Source organism: Malaclemys terrapin, chromosome 12 (assembly GCF_027887155.1).
Source record: "Malaclemys terrapin pileata isolate rMalTer1 chromosome 12, rMalTer1.hap1, whole genome shotgun sequence".
Classification (NCBI taxonomy): Eukaryota; Metazoa; Chordata; order Testudines; family Emydidae; genus Malaclemys; species Malaclemys terrapin.
Genome location: NC_071516.1, coordinates 30,179,351 through 30,201,378, shown reverse-complemented (window position 1 = coordinate 30,201,378; position 22,028 = coordinate 30,179,351). Strand labels below are relative to the sequence as shown.

Below are 22,028 nucleotides of genomic sequence, written 5' to 3'. Positions count from 1 at the left end.
TATGCTACCCTGGTGGAATTGGCTAGCGAAAGGATCTGAGTCCTCGCTCCCACTCCCTTTACCCAGAGAGGGAGGGCTCCACTTCCCCTCTCCTGTGTGGCAGAGTCCTCGCTCTGGGGCACGGGGACATCACAAACAGCCATCTCTGGAAAGGAAGGGAAGTTCACAGTCTGTCCCTCACATGTCCCAGGCCCTGGCGGTGCTGCAGGGATGCCGCAAGTCGGACACTTGCTCTGGTGGTGGCCACATGCCCTCAGGCTGTAGGTGGCAGGACCCTTCTTCCCAGTGTCGCACCCTCTCTCCTCCCCGCATCTGGGTTACCATCCCCCTCCCAGTGCGTCCTGCAAGACCTCATGGCTGGGGGCGTCTCCCTCCGCTGGGCCCACTGCCCAGGCTCCCCGTCTCTCTCCCCAGCTGCTCACTGCACTTGGCTCTGGCCTGCTCCAGCTCCACTCTGCCTCAGCGCTGCTGCTGCTCTGCCTCCAGCTCCCTGGGCTGCTCCTCCGGCCCTGCTCCCCAGCTCAGCTCGGGCTCCTGCCCTCTCCTTAGCTCTGCCCCATTCTGGCCCAGGCAGCTCCAGCTCACATGGAGGACAGGACCCCCAGCCTCCTGACTCCCTCATTGGCCTGCTTGCCCTGTCAATCAGGCTGACCTGAAGCTTTGGCCTCTCCCCATTGGCCCTGGGGACTGTCAGTCTCATGTCCTGATTTCTCATCAGCCCTTCCCCCTTCTTTTGGTACTGGGAGAGGGCCAACCCAACCCCTACTGCGTTTAATGAGAGGCCAGCAGCCCCCTTACGTCTGGGTCCAGAACTCCTTCCTTCCTTCCTCTCCGGGTCAGGACAGGAGAATTCAGAGGATGGGCTTGAGCCCAAGTCCATTGAGGACAATGGCAAGATTCCCCGACTCCCCAGGCTTGGAATCAGGCCCCTGTTGATTGAGTTGGCTTGAGGCACATGCCTGCTGGGGTCTGTGTCCACGCGTGGGAGCTGCTGTGCCCAGCCTCTAGCTCACCCTCTAACGGCGGTTGGCAGGAAGAAGCTGGCCATCCGGCTGCAGGAGGCGGAGGAGGCTGTGGAGGCAGCGCATGCCAAGTGCTCCTCCCTGGAGAAGACCAAGCACCGGCTGCAGACGGAGATCGAGGACCTGTCCATCGACCTGGAGAGAGCCAACTCTGCAGCCGCCGCGCTGGACAAGAAGCAGCGCAACTTCGACCGGATCCTGGCTGAATGGAAGCAGAAGTACGAGGAGACCCAGGCAGAGCTGGAGTCCTCGCAGAAAGAGTCGCGCAGCCTGAGCACGGAGCTCTTCAAACTCAAGAACGCCTACGAGGAGTCCCTGGACAACCTGGAAACCCTCAAACGCGAGAACAAGAACCTCCAAGGTACAGCCAGGCTCCGGCACCCAGCTCCGCACCCTGGGGCTGGGCACAGCCGGGCTCCGGCCCTCAGCTCCGCGTCCCTGGGGCTGAGCACAGCCGGGCTCCGGCACCCAGCTCCGCGTCCACGGGGCTGGGTACAGACAGGCTCTGGCCCTGAGCTCCGTGTCTATGGGGCTGGGTACAGACGGGCTCTGGCCCTCAGCTCTGCGTCCCTGGGGCTGGGCACAGCCGGGCTCTGGCACCCAGCTCCGTGTCTATGGGGTTGGGTACAGACGGGCTCCGGCCCTCAGCTCTGAGTCCCTGGGGCTGGGCGCAGCCGGGCTCCAGCCCTCAGCTCCGCGTCCCTGGGGCTGGGCACAGCCGGGCTCCGGCACTCAGCACCACCCCTCTGCCTGTCCCTGGGGCTGGGCAGTGTTTGTGTCTCTTCCTCCTGCACTAGCAGCACTGCAAGGCAGGGCACTTGCACTATGAACCCCAGGGATAGTCACTTGTGTTGAAGAATAGACTTGCCTTCCTCGGCTGGGGTGTGTTTGGCCCCGCCTGGCCCTTGGACGGGTGTGAGTTTGGCCCTGCCTTCCCCTTGGCCCGGGTGTGTTTGGCCCTGTGTGGCAGTTTGCACCACCCCAGGCTGGGCTGCTGGACTTGGGGGGGCCCCAGGCCCCATCCCGCTGGCTGCTCGTCTGAAATCAGTGGTCGTTCATCGAAGCTGCATTACGTCCAAGGCAGCATGGGGGCACTCCCAGGCCAGCACTTTGCCCCTGCCCGCTGAGCACAGCCGTGTCTCTGGGCCCACTGGCCAGTGTGGGGGCTTGAGGGGTAGCTGGCAGAGCCCCTGCCCAGCTGCAAGTGCCCAAACAGCCCACTTGAGGGCCTGGGCCTGCAGGTAAGGCTGGGAGGGGTCCAAATCCACATCCCATGACTGCGAGTCTGGCCGTTTGCAGTTTGTCAGGCAGGCCCAGGATGGGGGGAGGGGGTCGAAGCTGGGGGCTTTGCTTGACAGTCGTGGGAAAGCCGGCGGTTAGGGAAACGCAGGCCCTACGTGCTCATGTTCTGGCCTCCTGCCCAGAGGAGATCGCCGACCTGACGGACCAGATCAGCCTGAGCGGCAAGACCATTCATGAGCTGGAGAAGGTGAAGAAGGCCCTGGAGGGTGAGAAGAGCGACATCCAGGCAGCGCTGGAGGAAGCTGAGGTGGGTTTGGGCCGCCCTGAGGGAAGGGGTGGGGCTCATGCTAACCAATGCCCCATTCCATGGCCTTGCGCACTGCAATGCCCTGTGCTGCCCCCTCCCTGTGGTGCCTCAGGGCCGGGGCTCCGAACACAGCCCTCTCTTCTGGGGGCCGTCAGCCTGTCAGAAACGCTCTCCGAGCCACTGCTGCCCCGGCACCCCTTCACCCACGTTGCTTTTGGGCAGTCATCAGACACTCCCCAAACAACCACCCCTGCCCAGCACGATGGCTGCCACCTGCCCAGAGGCCTGTGGGTTCATGAGGGCTGTGGGGCAGGACTCCTGGGCTCTTTCCCTGCTCCGGCACTAACGTGTTCTGTGACCTTGGGCAAGTCACGACATTTGTCCCTGGGGTTCCCCATTTGCCAGTGGGGGGTTGCAAGGATCCCCAGTGAGCCCGTCGCTCGCAGTGCAGCCAACGGCCGCTGTTCTCTGTGGCTGAGTGCGCAGCCGGCCGGTTCAGCCAGCCAGCACCGGGGCAGGGCGAGGGTTACCACCTCTGACCCAGCAACTCTGCCCCTCGGTCTCTTCACCCCGCTGCGCCCAGAGCAGGCCGGCTCTAGCGCCCGGCCTCTTGGCACAGCCACATTTTCAAAGGGGAGGCAGGGCCAAAGCCAGCCAGGAGAGGGACCCCACAATGCATGACAGTAATGCTCATCTGCTGCTGCCTGTAGGGGGCGCTGGAGCATGAGGAGAGCAAGACCCTGCGGATCCAGCTCGAGCTGTCCCAAATCAAGGCTGACGTGGAGAGGAAACTGGCCGAGAAAGACGAGGAGTTTGAGAACCTCAGGTAGGGGGGCCCCGGCCAGAAGCCCTGGCAGTGCCTGCCTGTGCCCACCTCCCATTGCTATCTAACCCACGGGCGTGGCTTGGCACAGCTCTCTGCAAAGCTGGCATAACCCCAGGGTAAAGGCAAAGGGCAGGGGGCCCAGGCCGCCTCTGGGTTAGGGGCTCTGGGGCTGGCCCCGAACAGTAAGCTCTCAGCACTGGCGGTGGATTAACCCTTCTCCTCACGCAGGCGTAACCACCAGCGAGCCATGGACTCCATGCAGGCCACACTGGACGCAGAGGCCAAGGCCAGGAACGAGGCCATCCGGCTGAGGAAGAAAATGGAGGGCGACCTGAACGAGATGGAGATCCAGCTGAGCCATGCCAACCGCCAGGCCGCCGAGTCCCAGAAACTTGTCCGGCAGCTCCAGGCCCAAATCAAGGTCAGTGCGGGGCAGGGCTCCAGCTGCTGCGCTGTGTGGGGGTGATTACAGCGCTCTGGAGTTGTCCTAGGCCCCAGCTGAAGGCAGGGCCAGCTGGTGCACCAGCTGGCCCTGCCCTGCCCGCTGCCAGCCCAAAGCTGATGGCCCCGGGCCTGCATCCAGCCACTCTCTGGGTGGATTAGGCCCTGTCCATCTCCCTCCCCCCTTGACTGTGTGTGTGGCCGCTGTGGGCAGGACTTGCAGATCGAGCTGGATGATACCTTGCGCCAAAATGATGACCTGAAGGAGCAGGCGGCAGCCCTGGAAAGGCGCAACAACCTGCTGCTGGCCGAGGTGGAGGAGCTGCGGGCAGCGCTGGAGCAGGCCGAGCGGGGCAGGAAGCTGGCTGAGCAGGAACTGCTAGAGGCCACCGAGAGAGTCAACCTGCTGCACTCCCAGGTGAGCGGGAGCCTGCGCAGGCCCAGCCCATAGGACAGGGGGGCACACACAGGGCAGTTTGCTGGGCCCCTTCACTCCACACAGCATAGCGCCCTGGGCCACTGAGCTGCGAGGGCCAAGCTCCAGGCCCTTCCACACTGTGAGGACAGAGACTTTGGAGGTGACTGGAACCAGCCAAGGCCCTGCCACTGCCCAGCCCAGTCCAGTCTGGGCCTGCCCTGTGGGAACAGCTCTGTGCCACCCACCCCCAATTGAACAGCCCACCCTGCCCCTGTGCAAACAGCCCCGGCCCTGTCCCATCCCACCGCGCATAACCCGGCCCTGTTGCTGCTCCAGAACACAGGCCTGATTAACCACAAGAAGAAGATAGAGGCGGACCTCGCCCAGCTGAGCTCGGAGGTGGAGGAGGCCGTGCAGGAGTGTCGCAACGCTGAGGAGAAGGCCAAGAAAGCCATTACCGACGTAAGGGAGCGGTGGGTGTGGGGGGGTGCTGGCCGCGGGCGGGGCCCTCAGGGAAAGGCCCTGCGTGGTCATGCACCCTGGTGCTGCAGCAGGCCGGTATTCATAGAGTCCATGGCCAGAAGGGACCACTGTGATCCCCTTGTCTGAGCTCCTGTATAACAGGCCAGAGACCGGCCCCCCAAGAGCAGAACGTGTAGAAAAACACCCAGTGCTGATTCAAAACCTGCTGTGCTGGAGCCTCCCCCAGGGCCCTTTGTAAATTGTTCCAGTGGGTAATTCCCCTCCCTGGTAAACACTTACGCCGTATTTCCAGTCTGAATGGGTCTAGCTTCAGCTCCTAGCCCCTGGATCCTGTTAGACCTTCCTCTGCTAGACTGAAGAGCCCAGTATTAAATATGGGTTCCCTATGCAGGTACTTGCAGACTGATCAATTCACCCCGAACCATCTCTTTGTTAAGCTAAGTTGATTGAGCTCCACGAGGTTCTCACAATAAGGCAGCAGCTCAGGTTGTTTGGGGTTCACTGCTGCCCTCCATGTACCACCTGAGGTGAAGGGGGTGTCATGGATCAGCAGCCGGTGTGGGTTGGACAACGAGCCTCCATCCCTCTCCAGCACTCCTGCCAGCAGCACTGACGGATTGCACGAGGCCCGGCCCAGGCACTGACAGACCCCCCACTTCCTTTGGTCCCCTCAGGCAGCCATGATGGCGGAGGAGCTGAAGAAAGAGCAGGACACCAGCGCGCACCTGGAGCGGATGAAGAAGAACATGGAGCAGACCATCAAGGACCTGCAGATGCGCCTGGATGAGGCCGAGCAGATCGCCCTGAAAGGGGGCAAGAAGCAGATCCAGAAGCTGGAGACCAGGGTAAGTGCTGGCAGGGGCCCCAAGTGCAGACTGGGCTCAGGTGGGGTCTCCTCCCCCAGCTCCTCCCCCGCTGCCAGGCCAGGGCCTGGCCCTCCCAGCTCAGCCTGATCTGGGCAGCTGGGAGCCCAGAGCTGACCGCCCTGCTTCTGCCCACAGGTGCGCGAGCTGGAGGGGGAACTGGACATCGAGCAGAAGAAGAACGCTGAGACCCAGAAAGGCATTCGCAAATATGAGAGGAGGGTCAAGGAGCTGACCTACCAGGTACAGCCCTGCAGGGCTCCCATCCCCTCCCCTCCCCCCAACCCCCACAGCCAGTTCCCTGCCTCCCCATGCTCCCATAGTTCCCCCCCGCCCCCCCCAGGCTCCCAGCCACCATCCCCTGTACTGAGCTCCCAACCCCATCTGCCTGCCCCTACACAAGACTCCAAGGCCCACCCACACCAGGTGCCAAGCCTCAGCCCCTGCCCTGCAGGAGGCCCCAGTCCCTAGGCACAGCACACGTCACCTGCAAGAAAACCCACAGACTCTTCCAGCCCTCCCAGGGCAACATGGGGCTTCTGGCCCAGTCCCCCAATTCCTCCTGACTTCTGCTGCCCTGGGGTGGCCTCCTCCTTGCCCCAGGGTAGGAAGCAGTGGCTGAGCAGCCATGAGCGAGCCTGGGCTCTGTGGGGAGGGGGTGGGGGTCTGTGGCAGTGGATCTTCACTGTGGGTCTATGGGGAGGGGAGATCAGCCAGTAAGGGAAAGTGGGGGAGGGGAAGCTGTGGACAGGCCAGGGGCAGGCAGCAGCCTGGCTGGCAGGGGCTGACGACTCACTAGCAGGCCTGGCTGGGCTCTTTCAGACTGAGGAGGACAGGAAGAACCTGGCACGGATGCAGGACCTGATTGACAAACTGCAGAGCAAGGTCAAAAGCTACAAGCGCCAGTTCGAGGAGGCGGTAAGTGCCAGGCCGAGATCCCACACCCCTGCCCTCTTAGGCAGGACACACCTGGCCCTGCTCCTGCCGGGCTGGAGCCTGGACCCCTCTCCTGCCAGGGCTCAGCCTGCTCCTGAATAGCCTGGGCTTCCCCATAGCCCAGCACTGGGACCAGAGCGAACCCAAGGCCCAAACCAGCCGGGGTCCTCGCCACTCCGGTGGGGAGCCCTCCTTGCAGCAGAGGTGTGAACATGCTGGCAGGACAGGAAGGGGACAATTGTACCAGCCCTGCCAATGCCCTGCCCAGTCTGTGGACGGGGCCTAGTATCCCAGCACCGCCCCTTGCTGAGGGAGATGTACAAAGCTGCCCAGGAAGTGAGGGGCTGGCACCTCAGTCCAGGCCATGGCTTGTCTTTGGAGAGTCTTGACCCCCTTTGCACTGCCGGGCGCAGGAGCAGCAGGCCAACTCCAACCTGGTGAAGTACCGCAAGGTGCAGCACGAGCTGGATGACGCCGAGGAGCGGGCCGACATCGCCGAGACGCAGGTGAACAAGCTGCGCTCCCGCACCAGGGACGTCATCACCTCCAAGGTAAGGCACTTGCTGCAGAGCCTGGCTCTGCGGAGCACTGGGGGGCCCAGTGAGGCCCGAACTAACCCGGATGTGGGCCCTGAGAAGGGAAGGGGAGGGGCAGAGAAGCTGTCCAGGGCTACAGCCAGCTCCATGTTTGCACCAGCCCCATGGGCAGCAAGTCCCACAGCTGCCGGCTTATCAAATGGGCCCACAGACCCCCGCTCCTCTCAACTGCCAGGCCCCCTGGGGCCAGGCGGAGACCAGCCAGGAGGAGCCGCTGCATCGGGCCAGGTCCATGCATGGGAACAGCAGCCACTCCAGGGAGTGAGCCATGTACCTCGACTCAGAGAGGTGCCTGGCCCAGACCTCTGCAGAGGGCGCTGCCGCTGGCAGGATGGTTGCGCCCTGCTCCACCCCAGCAAGGCAAACATCCTGAGTCCGTCTTTCTTTTCTGTTGCCAGCACGAGGAGTAGGAGCCGCAGCACCCGCCCCACCACCATCACACCTGCCTGTTGTGTGTTAGGTGCAACTGGCTGCAACAGTCATTGCATCTCTGTGCTGAGTGAATAAACAGCTTCCAAAGAGCACAGGCTCCTTGCCGTCTGTGGGGTGGGAGGAAAGCCCTAGCGGGGCTCTGTGCACAGGGGCTTACATCAGCCCAAGAACGGTTGGCAGCAGGCCTGCGAGAGGAATGTGCCAAAAGCTAGGCAGCAAGGAGAACTGAGGCAGGGAGTTTGCCACCAGCTAGGACCTAGTTATCCTTTGGGATCAGCCCCGGAGGGGACTGTGGGGGGCTGCCTGACAGCACACATGGCTGTGCGGGGAGCAGCCCGCTGGAGGACATGGGAGCGAAGGACGGGACCATGGAGAGTTTGGTACTAACCATTAACTCTGGTCTAGATCGCCCAGGCCAGCTCCAGTACCCAGGTTCATATCCCTGTGGCGAACAAACCCCAGCTGTCATTTAGCCCCTACGAGCAGCACTGGCTGGGAAGTCCCAACCCACAGTAGAACAGGCCCAGCTTTGGCAGCAGCTCAGCAAACTACGCTGGCTCCCCAGCACGGTGCTTCAGCCCTGCTCCTGGTAGAGGGGGACACGAGCCAGTAGAGCGGCGAGATCAGTTATTGGAGCAGGCCCCAGGAGGAGCCAAAGGAGTGGCTATTTCAGTGCAGGGCCAGGTCCATTGTTGGAAGAGCTCCCGTTACCCCTGCCCCAAGGCTGCCTTTGTCAGGACACAGTAAGGCAGCGACTGGGGCAACGTTCTAGTATCTCAGATGTGTGACTCACGTTCATGTCCCGAGTGTTTTTTGCAGTAAGCCTGGCCTGACTCTCTGTCCTCAGGGCGAGGGAACAATCCCAAGCGGCATTGGAGGGAGAGGGGAACGCAGGGCTGCTGAGGTCCCCAAGCTGCATTTCCAGAGTCAGATCAGATATTGAAGGGGAAACTACTGCAAACCATGCTCCTGATCTCCAGCTGCAAGGAGTGGGGAGACGCTGCTGAACAGGCCCTTTTCCTGGGGCTGCATGGACAAATCCACGCAGAGTAAGGGTGCAGCGACGCTGCAATAAAACACCCACAACTGGCCTGTGGCAGCTGATGCAGGCTCACGTTGCTATTAAATTGCAGTGGAGACATTTGGGTTCAGAGCCTGGACTCTAGCGTGAGCCAGAAGGTCTGATATAGGCCAGCCATGGGCATGGTGTTGCAGTGTAGACAGGCCCCAAGAGGGCAGGGCTTTAGTCTCCCTTTCTCTGCTCTGCAGGGCAGTTCCCAAGGAGGCAGCACTCAAGGGCATTTAAAACCCTGGAGAAACAGAGGGCAACAGAAGAGCCATGCTAGGCTCAGCCAGTTTGTGTGTTCCCCTGTGCCTGAAACAGCCCTCCTTCCCCTATGTGTGAGGCAGCCTCCCACTCCTCAGGGCCCACCTAGCAGCTGGCCTTATTTACCCCCATCTTTGCTCAGCCTCTCCCCGCACCCACCTGGGCATTGCGGCAGGAGACTTTCCAAGACAGCCATTGCTCAGAAGCGCTTTCTCCTGTTCACAGCTGTTGGCAGTTTAGACAGTAAGTTTTCTGGGGTCACCACCCTGGGCCTTGCAAGTGTGCAAGGCAGTGGGCAGGCTTACGGTGCTCTAGACAAGTAAGGTCACTGCATAAGGCCCTACCCACCAGAGGTTCAGAAATGGGGTACATTGAACTGCATGCAGACTCTCTGGACCTGGTTTACATAACTCGTGCACAACCAAATTGTGCAAGGGATGAGTGTTCAAAAGTGTTAAAATGTCAAGCACTCACCCACCATCCAGCAGGGAGTTTAGACTTCAGCCGAGAGAGCACCCAAGGCAGGGGCGAACACCAGAGCGAGCACAATGCCAGCGAACCCACAGGCATTTGGAGAGGACCACAACCTAAGAGGGAGCGTTGCACTCAAGCAGGGATGGGGCATAGATCCTATCACCACAGTAGGCCAGACCCCTATAAAGAAAGACATCTCTCCACCCATTTCTTTTAAAATAGAGTTCTTTAATAGTTTCCATTTAATACGCTTGTTTGCAGTTAGTAAATTGGCAATAATCCGGGCAGCAAAAACCTCAGCAATGCATTTGGGATAGTGCAGAATTCCAGGAACATTAACCAGCTGGGATCCCACCGCCACCCTCAACAGTCCCAACGGAGCTGCTGAAAACCACACTAACGACAGCAGCAACATCAGCAAGCTCTCTGGTCCATCGTGTTAACATTCCTGCCCTCGCACCATTCCTCTGAGACATTTTCATTGACTAACAGGTTGCTACCACAGTAGGAATGAAGGATCGAGCCACCTCTGGCCACTTGCAGGGTAGGTTTATACGAGCGGCTAATGCCAACGAAGAGTTCCATGGAAGCGAAGAGAGCATGAGTGTGAGCTTTAACCCCAGCCTATTTAGTGCCTTAAAATAAAGCTAAAAAAATTGTTAGAAATGCTCAGTTTATGAAGGATCCTCTGTCCTTTCACATAAATCAGACAGAGCCTTCCCTCCAGGGAGACCAGACCAGCTCAGCTCCTTCGCGGGAGGAGACATTGCTTCTGTGCACCTGTCTGAACCAAGCCAGTTCAATCAGAACCAAGTGATGAAAGAGCCTGGCTCCAAGCTCAGTCCCTGGAGCTGCTAAAACACATGATGAGGGGGATGTCTAAAACAAGGGCAAACAGCTTGGCCCCTACCTGCAAGTTCCAGAAATACACAGATTAAGTTAAGAGTAAAATCTATTCTCTGCAGATTTATAGCATCAATCTTTGGATGTAACAATTAGCTGGATTAGGGAAAAGGCATTCTTGTAACTTCAACGCCTTCTCATCTGAAGCATTTATTTTTAAGTGTACATCTATTACAGTTAAGAATAAGCAAAGATTCACAAACCCACAAATATCCCAAGAAAAACAAACAAACAAGGACAGATGGAAAAGAAATTTGCTCCCGAGGGAAAGCTGATGAGAGTTGCAGCTGCCATGGCAAAAGGTTCTCCCAATGTGTCGACTCGTTTTGGAGGAATGGCATCTACTGGAGCTGTGTGTTTAAGTAAAATCTCCCTAGGGGAAGGAAATCCCGCAGGGGGAAGACATTAATAGCTCCTTATAAACTCGGTTAAAGCTCCAGTTGGATGCACTGGCTCAGCAGTTTTGGAACTTGTTGGCCCCTTGCTCCTGACTCTCCGTTTTATCGGTCAGTCTGAATATGAACCGCACGGGGCGGATTAAGACTAGCCTGGGCATTGCAGCATTCACTCAGTTCTAACAGTGTAGCCATTTCAAAGACGACTTCAATTACAAGCAGGTCAACACTCTTCAGAATCAAGTTTTTCAGACGGTACAATCCAATGTCAGGGGCTGACCATCTGCCCTGCACGTTCAAACCCTGCTTCAGGGATCCAAAGATTTGTATCCCCTTTGCTGGCAAAGGTCCTACACATTAAAACAACCATCGTGTGTCTGTGCCCAGACTGGCTACACTGTAGTTGCTCTCCTTTCCTTCTGGTTGCAGATCAAGTCTTGGGGAAGGAGGTGCTGGTCACAGAAGGGGAGGACACTGCAAGTCAGGGATACCCTCACTTGCACTCACTGCAATATGTTTGAAGGATGTTTCCCAGTAGCGGTCTGAGCTATTAGTGTAAACTTAACATCTAAATTAAAATTCACATGTACAATTTGGGGGAAGAATAGGAAAACGGGTCTCAATGTAAGCCACAGAGGCATGAGATTTGCTTTAAATGCAGCGGCTCAACACTGCACTGACTTATTTAATTCCAAGAAATCTCGGGCCACATCCAGCACCTGCCTTTGAATGACCTGGTCTGATGCTGTTGATTAGGAATCGCAAGCTCAGGCAAAGCAGACAGATTTTTGCCAAACTTGTTTTTTAAAAATGTACTTTACAAAGTGATTTTGACCAAAGGGTCTTTTATTCCCAGCATCTAGCAGTGTTACTGTGATTAAAACAACAACTCGAGGAAAAATCTGACATCTCCAAGTAAATATTGCACTTCAAAATTAATGTTGGTAGGCGGATTCAAGGTATTGAAGACTGCAAGCTTAGACTCCGGTGTTAGGTTTCCAGTTAGCACTAGCCGTGTTCAAGGATGGAGAACCTTGCAGCAAAAGCAGTGCTCCTGAAGGCAATTTTAAAACCAGATTAGGAACCCAAGAAGGGACAAGCCACAAGTTTAAAAATCAGTCAATTTTAATGTGTTAATGCCTAGTCAAAGCTAGTCCCCAGACTGCAATTTCCTCCTCACTGAAACGTTGCTGCTCTTTGCAGCACTGTAGAACCCCTTCCGACAGGAAGGAGCCACTGGAGGAGAGCAGGAGCAGAGGTTACCTCCTAATGGAACAGCACAGACAGACAGCCATGGGCTAAACAGATTTATCACCAAACAATCCAAAAGTGGATGGTAAAAAGGTGAACAGAGCTACAGCATCCAGGAATTCAAAACCACACCCAATCTAACCCACCCTGATCCCCACAGTCCGACACACCCAACCCTGAAAAGACTGTGCCTAGTAGATGTGTGGGGGGCATCTGCATGTGTTTGGCCTATCAGGCCTTGGTTTGGACGGCCTGGGGCCTTTCCTGTGCTTTTTAACCTGCTAATTCAGGTGGCCACAAGGAGAAGCCACAACTAATGTGGAGTATCCTTGTCTAGCCACACTACACTGGGGGTGCCAGAAAAAGGCTAGTTTTTGCAGGTGATTATTTTTATCCCAAAACAACTGGAAGCTCCGTCCCTGAATATGTCGCCCAGATAGCTTACGAAGTCCGGTCCTTCAGAGATCAGAGGTGGGGGAAGAGTCTTTAACAAAGCAGTAACATCCATGGTTCCAAGCCTGCGCGCGCACGCACACACACACACACACACACGCACACACTATGCAGCGTATCCCTGAAAATCCATCTGCCAGATACCCTCCAAGCGCTGTCCATTCGAAGCCAGTCTGAAGAATCACTCCTCAGTAAAATCTCTGTCAATGTCCATATATGCCTCGTCAATATAGCTAACTATGGCACAGGGTGATGTCCGGTCGGGACTAAGCAGTATAGATACAGTCTCTTTCCAGTAGGTAAAACTAATACATGAACTCTGTGGAGAGAGAGAGAGAGAGAGAGAGAGAGAAAGTCTAATTAGGTGACAGGCTGCAAATAACCCTGAAGTTCATTAGTGTGAACCTGAGTTGCCCCCAAAATATGAGCTATGAACATGAACCAGATCTCCCTTCTCCTGTGCACCAAGGAGAGAGAAACCTGAAAGTCATCTTACATTCAGCTCTGATTTTCTCACCAGGCCAACATCATAACTGTCAGTTTACCATTACTCCTACTCAGCTTTAGGAAAGCTATCCCACACAATGGAAATGTATCCAGCACAAACCAGATGATGCTTGTCTGTACAGGTTTCAGAGTAGCAGCCGTGTTAGTCTGTATCCATGAAAAGAACAGGAATACTTGTGGCACCTTAGAGACTCAAATAAATTTGTTTGAGTCTCTAAGGTGCCTCAAGTACTGCTGTTCTTGTCTGTACAGAAGCCAGCCTGCACCAATAAATATCTGTATAAAAGATTAATATTGGAAGCAGTACTTTGTTTTTATAGCACCCCAAACCACAAGGCTCTTCCTTTCTTGTTGTCCCACAGCGGAGACAATATTTATAAAAACAGAACAAACTCCTCCTCCTCCAACCAGACAATGGTAGAGGGGATCCAGCCAAGGAAAGCGGAAAAGGTGCAACAGTCCCACTAGATCTGCACTGAGAAGGGTATGGCAAGGGGAGCCAACTCCACTGCCAGACCTACTGCAGTAGGAGGCATTAAGGTGCGGAATAGGGATCCCTGCAGTGCATGCGGTCAATGGAGAGACTCATTAAGATGGACCTACCCCACTAGACTTTAGCAGGCCAGCAGTGCACCTTCTAGTCCAGGTGTAGGTGGGCAGGTGGAAAAACACAGGGCCAGAGTGAGATGAACAAGCCCGAGCATGGCAGCCAGCTCAGGGTGTGCATGACTGGCAGTGAGCTTCACGGGGTGAAGATTAATTTGACAGGACAGAGGGGCTACCGCCTAAGGAAGAGGTCTCTATGTGACAGGCCGTAGAGCTGCATGCAATGCACAGAACCTGCCGTCACAGACAAGGCGACAGGCCTCTCCCAGACTGCAGGAGCAGCCGACATACTGCCCCAGTACTCTAAGGTCCTAAGCATGGTCCTGTCTCCTAGGGCCTGTTCGCTCACAACGGGGTAGCAGGCACCTACCCCTGCTGTGGTACAGCTCCGCTCCCACTCCCTGGCAGGTCGGCAGCAGGGTAGGTGGGCATGAGGCAGAGTACTCCAACAGCCCACACAAAGAAAGCCACATAGGCCTGAGGTGATGGCTCTCTCCCCTTATGCAGAGAGCAAGCCAGGGGGAGGGGAGGGCACAGAGTGGGGCACTGCTTCTGCCAAGGACATGACAGCTGTGAGGAAAGGCAAGTTGTGCTGCCATGTGCACAGTGGAGCATACGGCTTCCCTTACACAGCGAACAGGACCAATCCGGAGAACTCTGTTTCTGTTCCCATGCGGGATTTTTGCCTGGTCTACCGCAATGAGCACGCTCTCCTATGGTATCCGAGTCAGGCAGCTTGAGGCAGTCTGCACTGGTGATAACCAGTTATATGGTTCAACCCCAGGCCCAACTGGAGCTGAGACACCGTCACCCTCCACCTGAACAGCTGCATATGCACAGCGCAGGCACTGGATTAAGTGCACATTTTCATTAACATCATAGATCCGTCAGTTCCTTCATATGGCAGACAAGGCACCAAGAGAGCAACGCAATGGTTATGGCAGACAATACCGTACTCTCACGTAGACCGCTCTCAGCTGGTGCCTACATGAGAAGGACCAGGCATGCCAGCGTGTCAGTTTCAAGAGAGGATGGATGGACAGCCATGTGCCAAGCTGAAGTGGAACACAACAATGGCAGAGCGATATGCTGTGGCAGTTTCAGAGATGTGCTAGCATCTCTAGCAAGACACTAAAGCACACAACGAGAAGCAGTCATTGTGTATTAACTGCACAAGCAGATAAGACAATGCAATGCCTGTGCACTGCAAGGAGCTCCATTGTGCACTGAGCGATCTACAGGCTTGAAGACTGGTTTTAGTTTGTAATTCAGCTCCAGCAAGGAATGCCAAGCAGAAGTAAAGATCAGAAACTTCTCAAAGAAATTGCATGCAGGATAAACTCAGCTCCTGCCCATCGCCGCATCCTTCCACTGTCTCTCCCTCTTCCGTTCTGTGGCATTCAAGTGCCTCACCTTACAGTCCCAGGCCCTTCTAGCTATGTCCCCTCCCAGCCCAGGCACATGGCTTTAGTTGTCTCAGGTAAGGAACACAGGCTATTACGCAAGCTTGCTAGCCTGCTCCTAGGATAACAGCTGTTTGGGAGGGGACTCCGGAGTGGGGCTTTGCTTACCCAGGTTAACGTACAAAAACCTACACTGATAGATTCTGTAGGGAAACCAACAGAGCCGCATGTTGCAGGCTGCTGACCCAGATTCTTTCTGGTGCCTCGCACCCATCCCAGGCTCTTCAGTGGCTAGATGCAACAGCTAACTTACTACTATACAAATAATTGCATAGGTAAGGACACTTATTTCTTAAACATCCATTAAGATGGATTATAGGTAAATATTATACCATCAATACTGGAAGTGAATTATTAGTATTATATATATATTACACAAACCATGGGAAAAGAACAAAGGCTGCTAGGTCAAACACTCAGGTTAGGAAGGGTTCCCTGGGTAACCCTAAATCAGCCCTCTCCTGCATGTGTGTTAAGATACAGACGGGTGGGGGAGGGGGGTATCTTATTGGACCAGGTTCTGGTGGTGAGAGAGAGACAAGCCTTCAAGCTATACAGAGCTCTTCCTCAGGGCTGGGAAAAGCACTCAGGGTACATCTACACTAGAAACGCTGCACTTCTGGTGCAGATGCTCTAAGCCGACGCTCTAAGTAGTCAGCTTCATGACTCCACCTCCGGCGAGTGGCGGTAGCCATGTTGGCAGGAGAGGCGCTGACTACACTGGCACTTTTCAAGGTGATACAGACTAATTGCAGTTTTACTCACAGGACCCCATTCAGTGCACAGGAGGGACAGTGCGCACTGAATGAAGTGATTCCATCTTTTGATTTCTCATTGTTCAAGGTGGCGCCCAAGCCTTACTGGGCACTATTCAAGCCCTGCTCTGAAGACAGAATTATTAATTTCCTCGTGGGCTTTCTTATGGCACTCATCGCTATAGCACTGAGTGCCTCAAACAATTTATTTTCCTAACACACGGTCATCTAAGAGGTTGGTATTGTAATACAGATTATAAATATCCCATTTTACAGATGGGGTATAGAGAGAGAGATTAAGGTAAAAATCCTCCAGTAATTGTGGATGCCCAATTTGAGACACGGAGGACCTGATTTTTCAGAGTGCTCAGCATTGTATAGCACTTCATGTAGTCAAACACAGCTCCCAGCGACTGCAGCTGCAAGTGCCCAGCACTTCTGAAAATCAGGCATCAGCGTTTCAAGTTGGGAACACAGAAAATGAGGATCACAGTTAGTGACATCCCTGTGACAGGTTTGATTTAAGGGACTTGCCCAGCACCACACAGGAACTCAGTGGTAGAGGCAGAGAGAATACAATTCCCACTGCTTTAACCATGAGATTGGCCTTGCTCTTTCTGCAATGCCCAGCCTCATTCACTACACGCCTTCTGTGACCCAAGGGCCTCTCGGTGCCAAGGGGCACGGGGCACAGGAGTGCATAAGGCTTACAGGGGTCCTCAGGGGTCTGGTATTTACATACAAGTTTAACAAAAAGGCCATGTATGGTTTGTGCTGAAAGCCTGTCACAGCGATCATCTTAAATCACTGCAAAGTGGGTGTGTGCCTATGTATTATATAGAAAATTATGTTCTTAAAACCAGGCAGTTAATGGCAGCTCACCCAGAGATAACACGCCTTAAGACAGGTTCCACCAGACAGGAGGTGGGAGACACTTCTCTCTCTGGCTGACCATTGTGTCTTCCAATGGGAGTCTATTTGCATGTGAGGAGAAGAAATTAACAGGGTTGGGAATGATGATGCTGTTTACAGGTGGCCCAGTGTACCTAAAGGTGCAGAAAGATGCCCTGGCACCCTTTCTCAGGGGAGGCAAGCTGCCAGCAGGGTTGGATTTATGAAAAGAGGGTCTCAGCCATCCAGGTTGAAAAAGCTGTGAGGAGGACTTTAGGTAAGCAGGATCTTTTTAGACAAGAGGGCATCTTCTCGGTCAGTTTTAGGCTCTAGAAGGTGTGTTATTATTTTACTGTATGTGTAACTCTGATCCCAGCATTTCTGTTTGCTATACTTTGACCCACTATTCTTTATTAAACAAACAGATTTGTTTATAAAGAAAGCAAGCGTCAGTGCTGCATGTGAAGCGGAGCTGTGTCCTGAGGGGTAACTAGTAAGCTGGGCTTGTTGTAAAGAACTGGGCCTGTTCTTACTGTGGTCTGTGAATGCTGACAGGGGAGTGTGGCTGGAATAGTCTGCATTGCGGGATGGTAGACTGCCCGAGGGCGCATACCTGAGTGTGTAACATGAGAACCCAGGAAGAGGTTGAAGGCCAGGTGATACCTTGGCCCGGAAAACTGAACAAAGGCTGTGGGGGGGTCGCTGAAGCGAGAGTGGGGGAGGCAGGCTGGAGAGATGGCTGAGAGGCAGAGATGGCTCTGACCTCCCAAGGGGGGCTGGGCTGGAATGCCCTGGGACCCCAAGATGGACCTAACTGAGGGGGTCCTGTTGTCTGTGCCTGCAAGACCTGTCTTGGACTGCATTCCTGTCATCCAAATAAACCTTCTGCTTTACTGGCTGGCTGAGAGTCGCAGTGAATCGCAGAAAGCCGGGGGTGCAGGGCCCTGAGTCCCCCGATACTCCGCGACACTTGTACTGTTCCTTTGGGAACAGCAGGTCTGGTAATTCTGTGAGCGTCCAGTGGAGCAGGGGCTGGACATCGCATGGGGATGCTTGGAATACTCAGGAGTTGGAGTGTGCCTGTTGCTTACCTGCACAAGCACAGCAGAGCCTGCCTAGGCTGAGAGGGGAGTGCTTGTGTTGCCTGCTGCTGGTGGAGACAGGGGGCTGACCGTTGGCAGGCACAGACAACACTTCCTCAGGCTAAGGGCAGGTGGCAGCAAGGTGCCTCGCAGCCCTGGGCACCCCCAGGATGCATCACACCTTCCCACGTCTGCCACAAATGAAGCAGGATCCCACAGACAACAGCCTCTTTCACTACACAACCCTGACTCATTCCCAGAGGAGGTCCTGCCTCTGTGCTGAACGAGGCAGGAGTCCAGTGGGGAAAAAATAGTATGTGATCATGTACTGAAAGAGTATCAATGCATATGCACAAGAGGGCCATGTAAAGGTTGGACCAACAACCTTCATCCTGGCTTTTCCTATCTTTTGAGTGCTTGACTTTGCAACTTCATTTTTAAGCTTTTACGTGGATAATTTCATATATATATATTTTTAAAGAAAACCAAAAACCAAATTTCATCATGTGTCCTCAATACTGACACCCCCAGAGTTCAATCAGCAGGGCTGGAGCCTTTAGATCCCCGCCCAGAGCTCTGCTGCTGGAGGACAGAGTAACTGGGAGCAGGAATAGTTTGTGGACCAGCACTTGGTGGATGGGACACTTGGCCAGTAGGTTCATAGACACATGCTGACAGCAGCGGGATAGAGAGACTCGAGAACCTTGGGTTCCAATCTAGGCAGCGGAAGGGAGTGTGCTCTAGAACAGGGGTTCTCAGACTTTTGTACTGGTGACCCCTTTCACATACCAAGCCGCTGAGTGTGACCCCCCCTTATAAATATATAAAAAAGTGTTTTTAATCTAACACCATTATAAATGTTGGAGGTAAAGTGGGGTTTGGGGTGGAGGCTGACAGCTTGCAACCTCCTCATGTAATAACCTTGCGACCCCGAAGGGTCCTGACCCCCAGTTTGAGAACCCCTGTTCTAAAATATCCCTTCTTGCCCAGTCCTCTTCAAGCTGTCCCAGTCCTGTCTCTTCCTCTACCCCGGCTTCTTGTCCCAAGCCGGTTCCAGTCTCAACTCCTCAGGCTTCTCAGATCTGTTCCCAGTCTCCTTGCTGAGCCAGTCCTAACTTCAACCCTCTGTTCTCCTCCATCCCAGTGTCCCCACCCCCTTATCCCCAGCCAGTCCCAGTTTCCTCTGTCCCCTGGCTCCCCATCCAATCTGTCTCCCTCCCTCCACAATACCCTGGCTTCCAGTTGTGCCCCCAACCCACATTTCCCCATCCCCACCTCCCTCATCCAATGTCATTCTTCTCTCACACACCCTCCTTGTTCCAGTCTCTGCCCATCTCGTCTGGGTCTCTTTCCCACACTCATACACATGGCTTCACATCTGATCAGTCTCCTCCCCCAGGCTCAGAGACCCAGATGCCCCGCCAGCTCCCTTCCCTCCTCCCCCCCATCCCCACCAGCCTCCAATCGCAATTTCCCAGTTGGTGATTGGTCCTGCTTTGAGCAGGGGGTTGGGCTAGATGACCTCCTGAGGTCCCTTCCAACCCTGACATTCTATGGATTTCCCCCTCCTCACTAGACTCCTTGCCACCATCTATTTCCAACCACTCCCACCTGTCCAGCTAGGTCCTCTGCAGCCATCAGGCAGCCTCCCCCCCTTAATTTCCTGGGCACAGCAGGGGGTTATTGAGAGCACCAGAGAGGAAAGGCTTCCTCCCTGCTTTCAGTTCAGATGCCTGGAACTGGCAGGGCCCACAGCAGCCAGGAACCGCAAATGCAGGGGAAGTCTTGCAGGATTATAGCTGCTAAAATCTACAGTCTCTATTGCTCAAGTGTGAACTGATTTTTTTCCCCAAAAACATATAACCAGATTTTGGTGCATTTTCACAGAAATGGCAAAAGGCACATCCCTGACACAAAGACCAGCCTACTGCCAAACTTCAAGTCCCTGCTCTAAAGCATGGGTGCCCTAAGCTTTTGAGAGGAAAAGGGTCACTGGGACTTTAACACGAGGGGAAAAAAAAATCCCCTAGGCTCATTTTCAGAAATGGCTAAACCTTTTTGGCTGAAGTTCTCCCAAAGAAAATCAGCCTGAGACAGACACCTGGCATGAAAAATTTCAGCCCAAACAGTTAGAAGTCTTGCAAAAATGTTACGAGTCACTGGAAAAAAGGGTCTTATAATAGGAAGTGTTGAACAACTTGCCACCATGCTGCCAAGAACACTAATTTACATCCATGATATATGCTGTTTACATTTTATCTCATCCGAGCAAGCAACCCAGATGGTCAGGGTCATATCTATTTATAGCCTGTCATTTCTAATCTCTCTCTCATTCACCTGCAGGAAGTGTGGATGTCAGGTTAGATACTGCAGAGGATGTTTGCTTGTTAAGTTTCCCATTGGATATTTTACTTCCTTTTCATGGAGATTAGGGCTGTTGATTAATTGCAGTTAACTCACGTGATTGATTTAAGAGTTAATCATGTTTTAAAAATCAGAGTGGTAGCCGTGTTAGTCTGAATCTGTAAACAGCAACAGAGGGTCCTGTGGCACCTTTAAGACTAACAGAAGTACTGGGAGCATAAGATTTCATGGGTAAGAACCTCACTTCTTCAGATGCAAGTAATGGAAATCTCCAGAGGCAGGTATAAATCAGTATGGAGATAACGAGGTTAGTTCAATCAGGGAGGGTGAGGTGCTCTGCTAGCAGTTGAGGTGTGAACACCAAGGGAGGAGAAACTGCTTCTGTAGTTGGATAGCCATTCACAGTCTTTGTTTAATCCTGATCTGATGGTGTCAAATTTGCAAATGAACTGGAGCTCAGCAGTTTCTCTTTGGAGTCTGGTCCTGAAGTTTTTTTTGCTGTAAGATGGCTACCTTTACATCTGCTATTGTGTGGCCAGGGAGGTTTAAGTGTTCTCCTACAGATTTTTGTATATTGCCGATTTAATATATTTAATACCGTAATATATTTACGATTTAAAAAATTAATCACGATTAATTGCAGTTTTAATTGTGCTGTTAAACAATAGGATACCAATTGAAATTTGTTAAATATTTTGGATTTTTTCTACATTTTCATACATAATGTATTCTGTGTTGTAATTTAAATCAAAGTGTATATTATTTTTTATTACAAATATTTGCACTGTAAAAACAAAAGAAATAGTATTTTTCAATTCACCTCATACAAGTACTATAGTGCAATCTCTGTCCTGAAAGTGCAACTTACAAATGTAGATTTTTTTTTTGTTACATAACTGCACTCAAAAACAAAACAATGTAAATCTTCAGATCTTAAAAGTCCACTCAGTTCTACTTCTTGTTCAGCCAATCGCTAAGACAAACAAGTTTGTTTACATTTACAGGAAATAATGCTGCCCGCTTCTTATTTACAATGTCACCAGAAAGTGAGAACAGGCATTTGCATGGCACTTTTGTAGCCAGCATTGCAAGGTATTTACATGCCAGATATGCTAAACATTTGTATGCCCCAGCCACCATTCCAGAGGACATGCTTCCATGCTGATGACAATTAGTGACTGAACTCCTTGAGGGAGAACTGTATGTCCCCTACTCTGTTTTACCTGCCACATATTTCATGTTATAGCAGTCTCGGATGATGACCCAGCACATGTTGTTCGTTTTAAGAACACTTTCACTGCAGATTTGACAAAACACAAAGAAGATACAAATGTGAGATTTCTAAAGATAGCTACAGCACCCCACCCAAGGTTTAAGAATCTGAAGTGCCTTCCAAAATTTAAGAGGGACGAGGGGTGGAGCATGCATTCAGAAATCTTAAAAGAGCAATACTCCAATACGGAAACTACAAAACCTGAACCACCAAAAAAGAAAATCAACCTTCTGCTGGTGGCATCTGACTCAGATAATGAAAAATGAACATACATCAGTCTGCACTGCTTTGGATTGTTATCGAGCAGAACCCATCATCAGCATGGACGCACGTCCCCTGGAATGGTGGTTGAAGCATGAAAGGACATATGAATCTTTAGCGCATCTGTCACATGAATATCTTGCGAGGCTGGCTACAATAGTGCCATGAGAACACCTGCTCTCACTTTCAGGTGATATTGCAAACAAGAAGTGGACAGCATTCTCTCCTGCAAATGTAAACAAACTTGTTTTTTTGAGTGATTGGCTGAACATGAAGTAGGTCTGAGTGGACTTGTTAGGCTCTAAAATTTTACAGCTTTATTTCTGAATGCAGTTTTTTTTGTAGATAGTTCTACATTTGTACATTCAACTTTCATGATAAAGAGATGGCAATACATTACTTGTATTAGGTGAACTGAAAAATATTTCTTTTGTTTTTTACAGTGCAAATACTTGTA

The 22,028-nt window shown here is 53.2% G+C and overlaps 2 protein-coding genes across 5 annotated transcripts in view; one reads left to right on the top strand and one right to left on the bottom strand.

Moving 5' to 3' along the window:
- The window catches only part of MYH7B (myosin heavy chain 7B), a 52,690-nt gene extending 45,035 nt beyond the window's left edge, over positions 1-7,655 (top strand). For both annotated transcript variants that reach the window (XM_054045581.1, XM_054045583.1), the window contains 11 exons: positions 1,034-1,383; positions 2,447-2,571; positions 3,282-3,397; positions 3,626-3,818; positions 4,053-4,256; positions 4,593-4,718; positions 5,414-5,584; positions 5,741-5,845; positions 6,425-6,520; positions 6,952-7,089; positions 7,533-7,655. In XM_054045581.1, the coding sequence (XP_053901556.1) occupies positions 1,034-1,383; positions 2,447-2,571; positions 3,282-3,397; positions 3,626-3,818; positions 4,053-4,256; positions 4,593-4,718; positions 5,414-5,584; positions 5,741-5,845; positions 6,425-6,520; positions 6,952-7,089; positions 7,533-7,544 (1,636 nt within the window). In that variant the 3' untranslated portion in view covers positions 7,545-7,655. The remainder of the gene's footprint in view (positions 1-1,033; positions 1,384-2,446; positions 2,572-3,281; positions 3,398-3,625; positions 3,819-4,052; positions 4,257-4,592; positions 4,719-5,413; positions 5,585-5,740; positions 5,846-6,424; positions 6,521-6,951; positions 7,090-7,532) is intronic.
- A 1,919-nt stretch (positions 7,656-9,574) lies between these two features.
- Positions 9,575-22,028, bottom strand: part of TRPC4AP (transient receptor potential cation channel subfamily C member 4 associated protein) — a 56,520-nt gene continuing 44,066 nt past the window's right edge. For 2 of the 3 annotated variants that reach the window (XM_054045267.1, XM_054045268.1), the window contains one exon: positions 9,575-12,688. In XM_054045267.1, coding sequence (XP_053901242.1) covers positions 12,551-12,688 — 138 coding nt within the window. In that variant the 3' untranslated portion in view covers positions 9,575-12,550. The remainder of the gene's footprint in view (positions 12,689-22,028) is intronic. The other variant, XM_054045266.1, reaches the window with a different exon arrangement.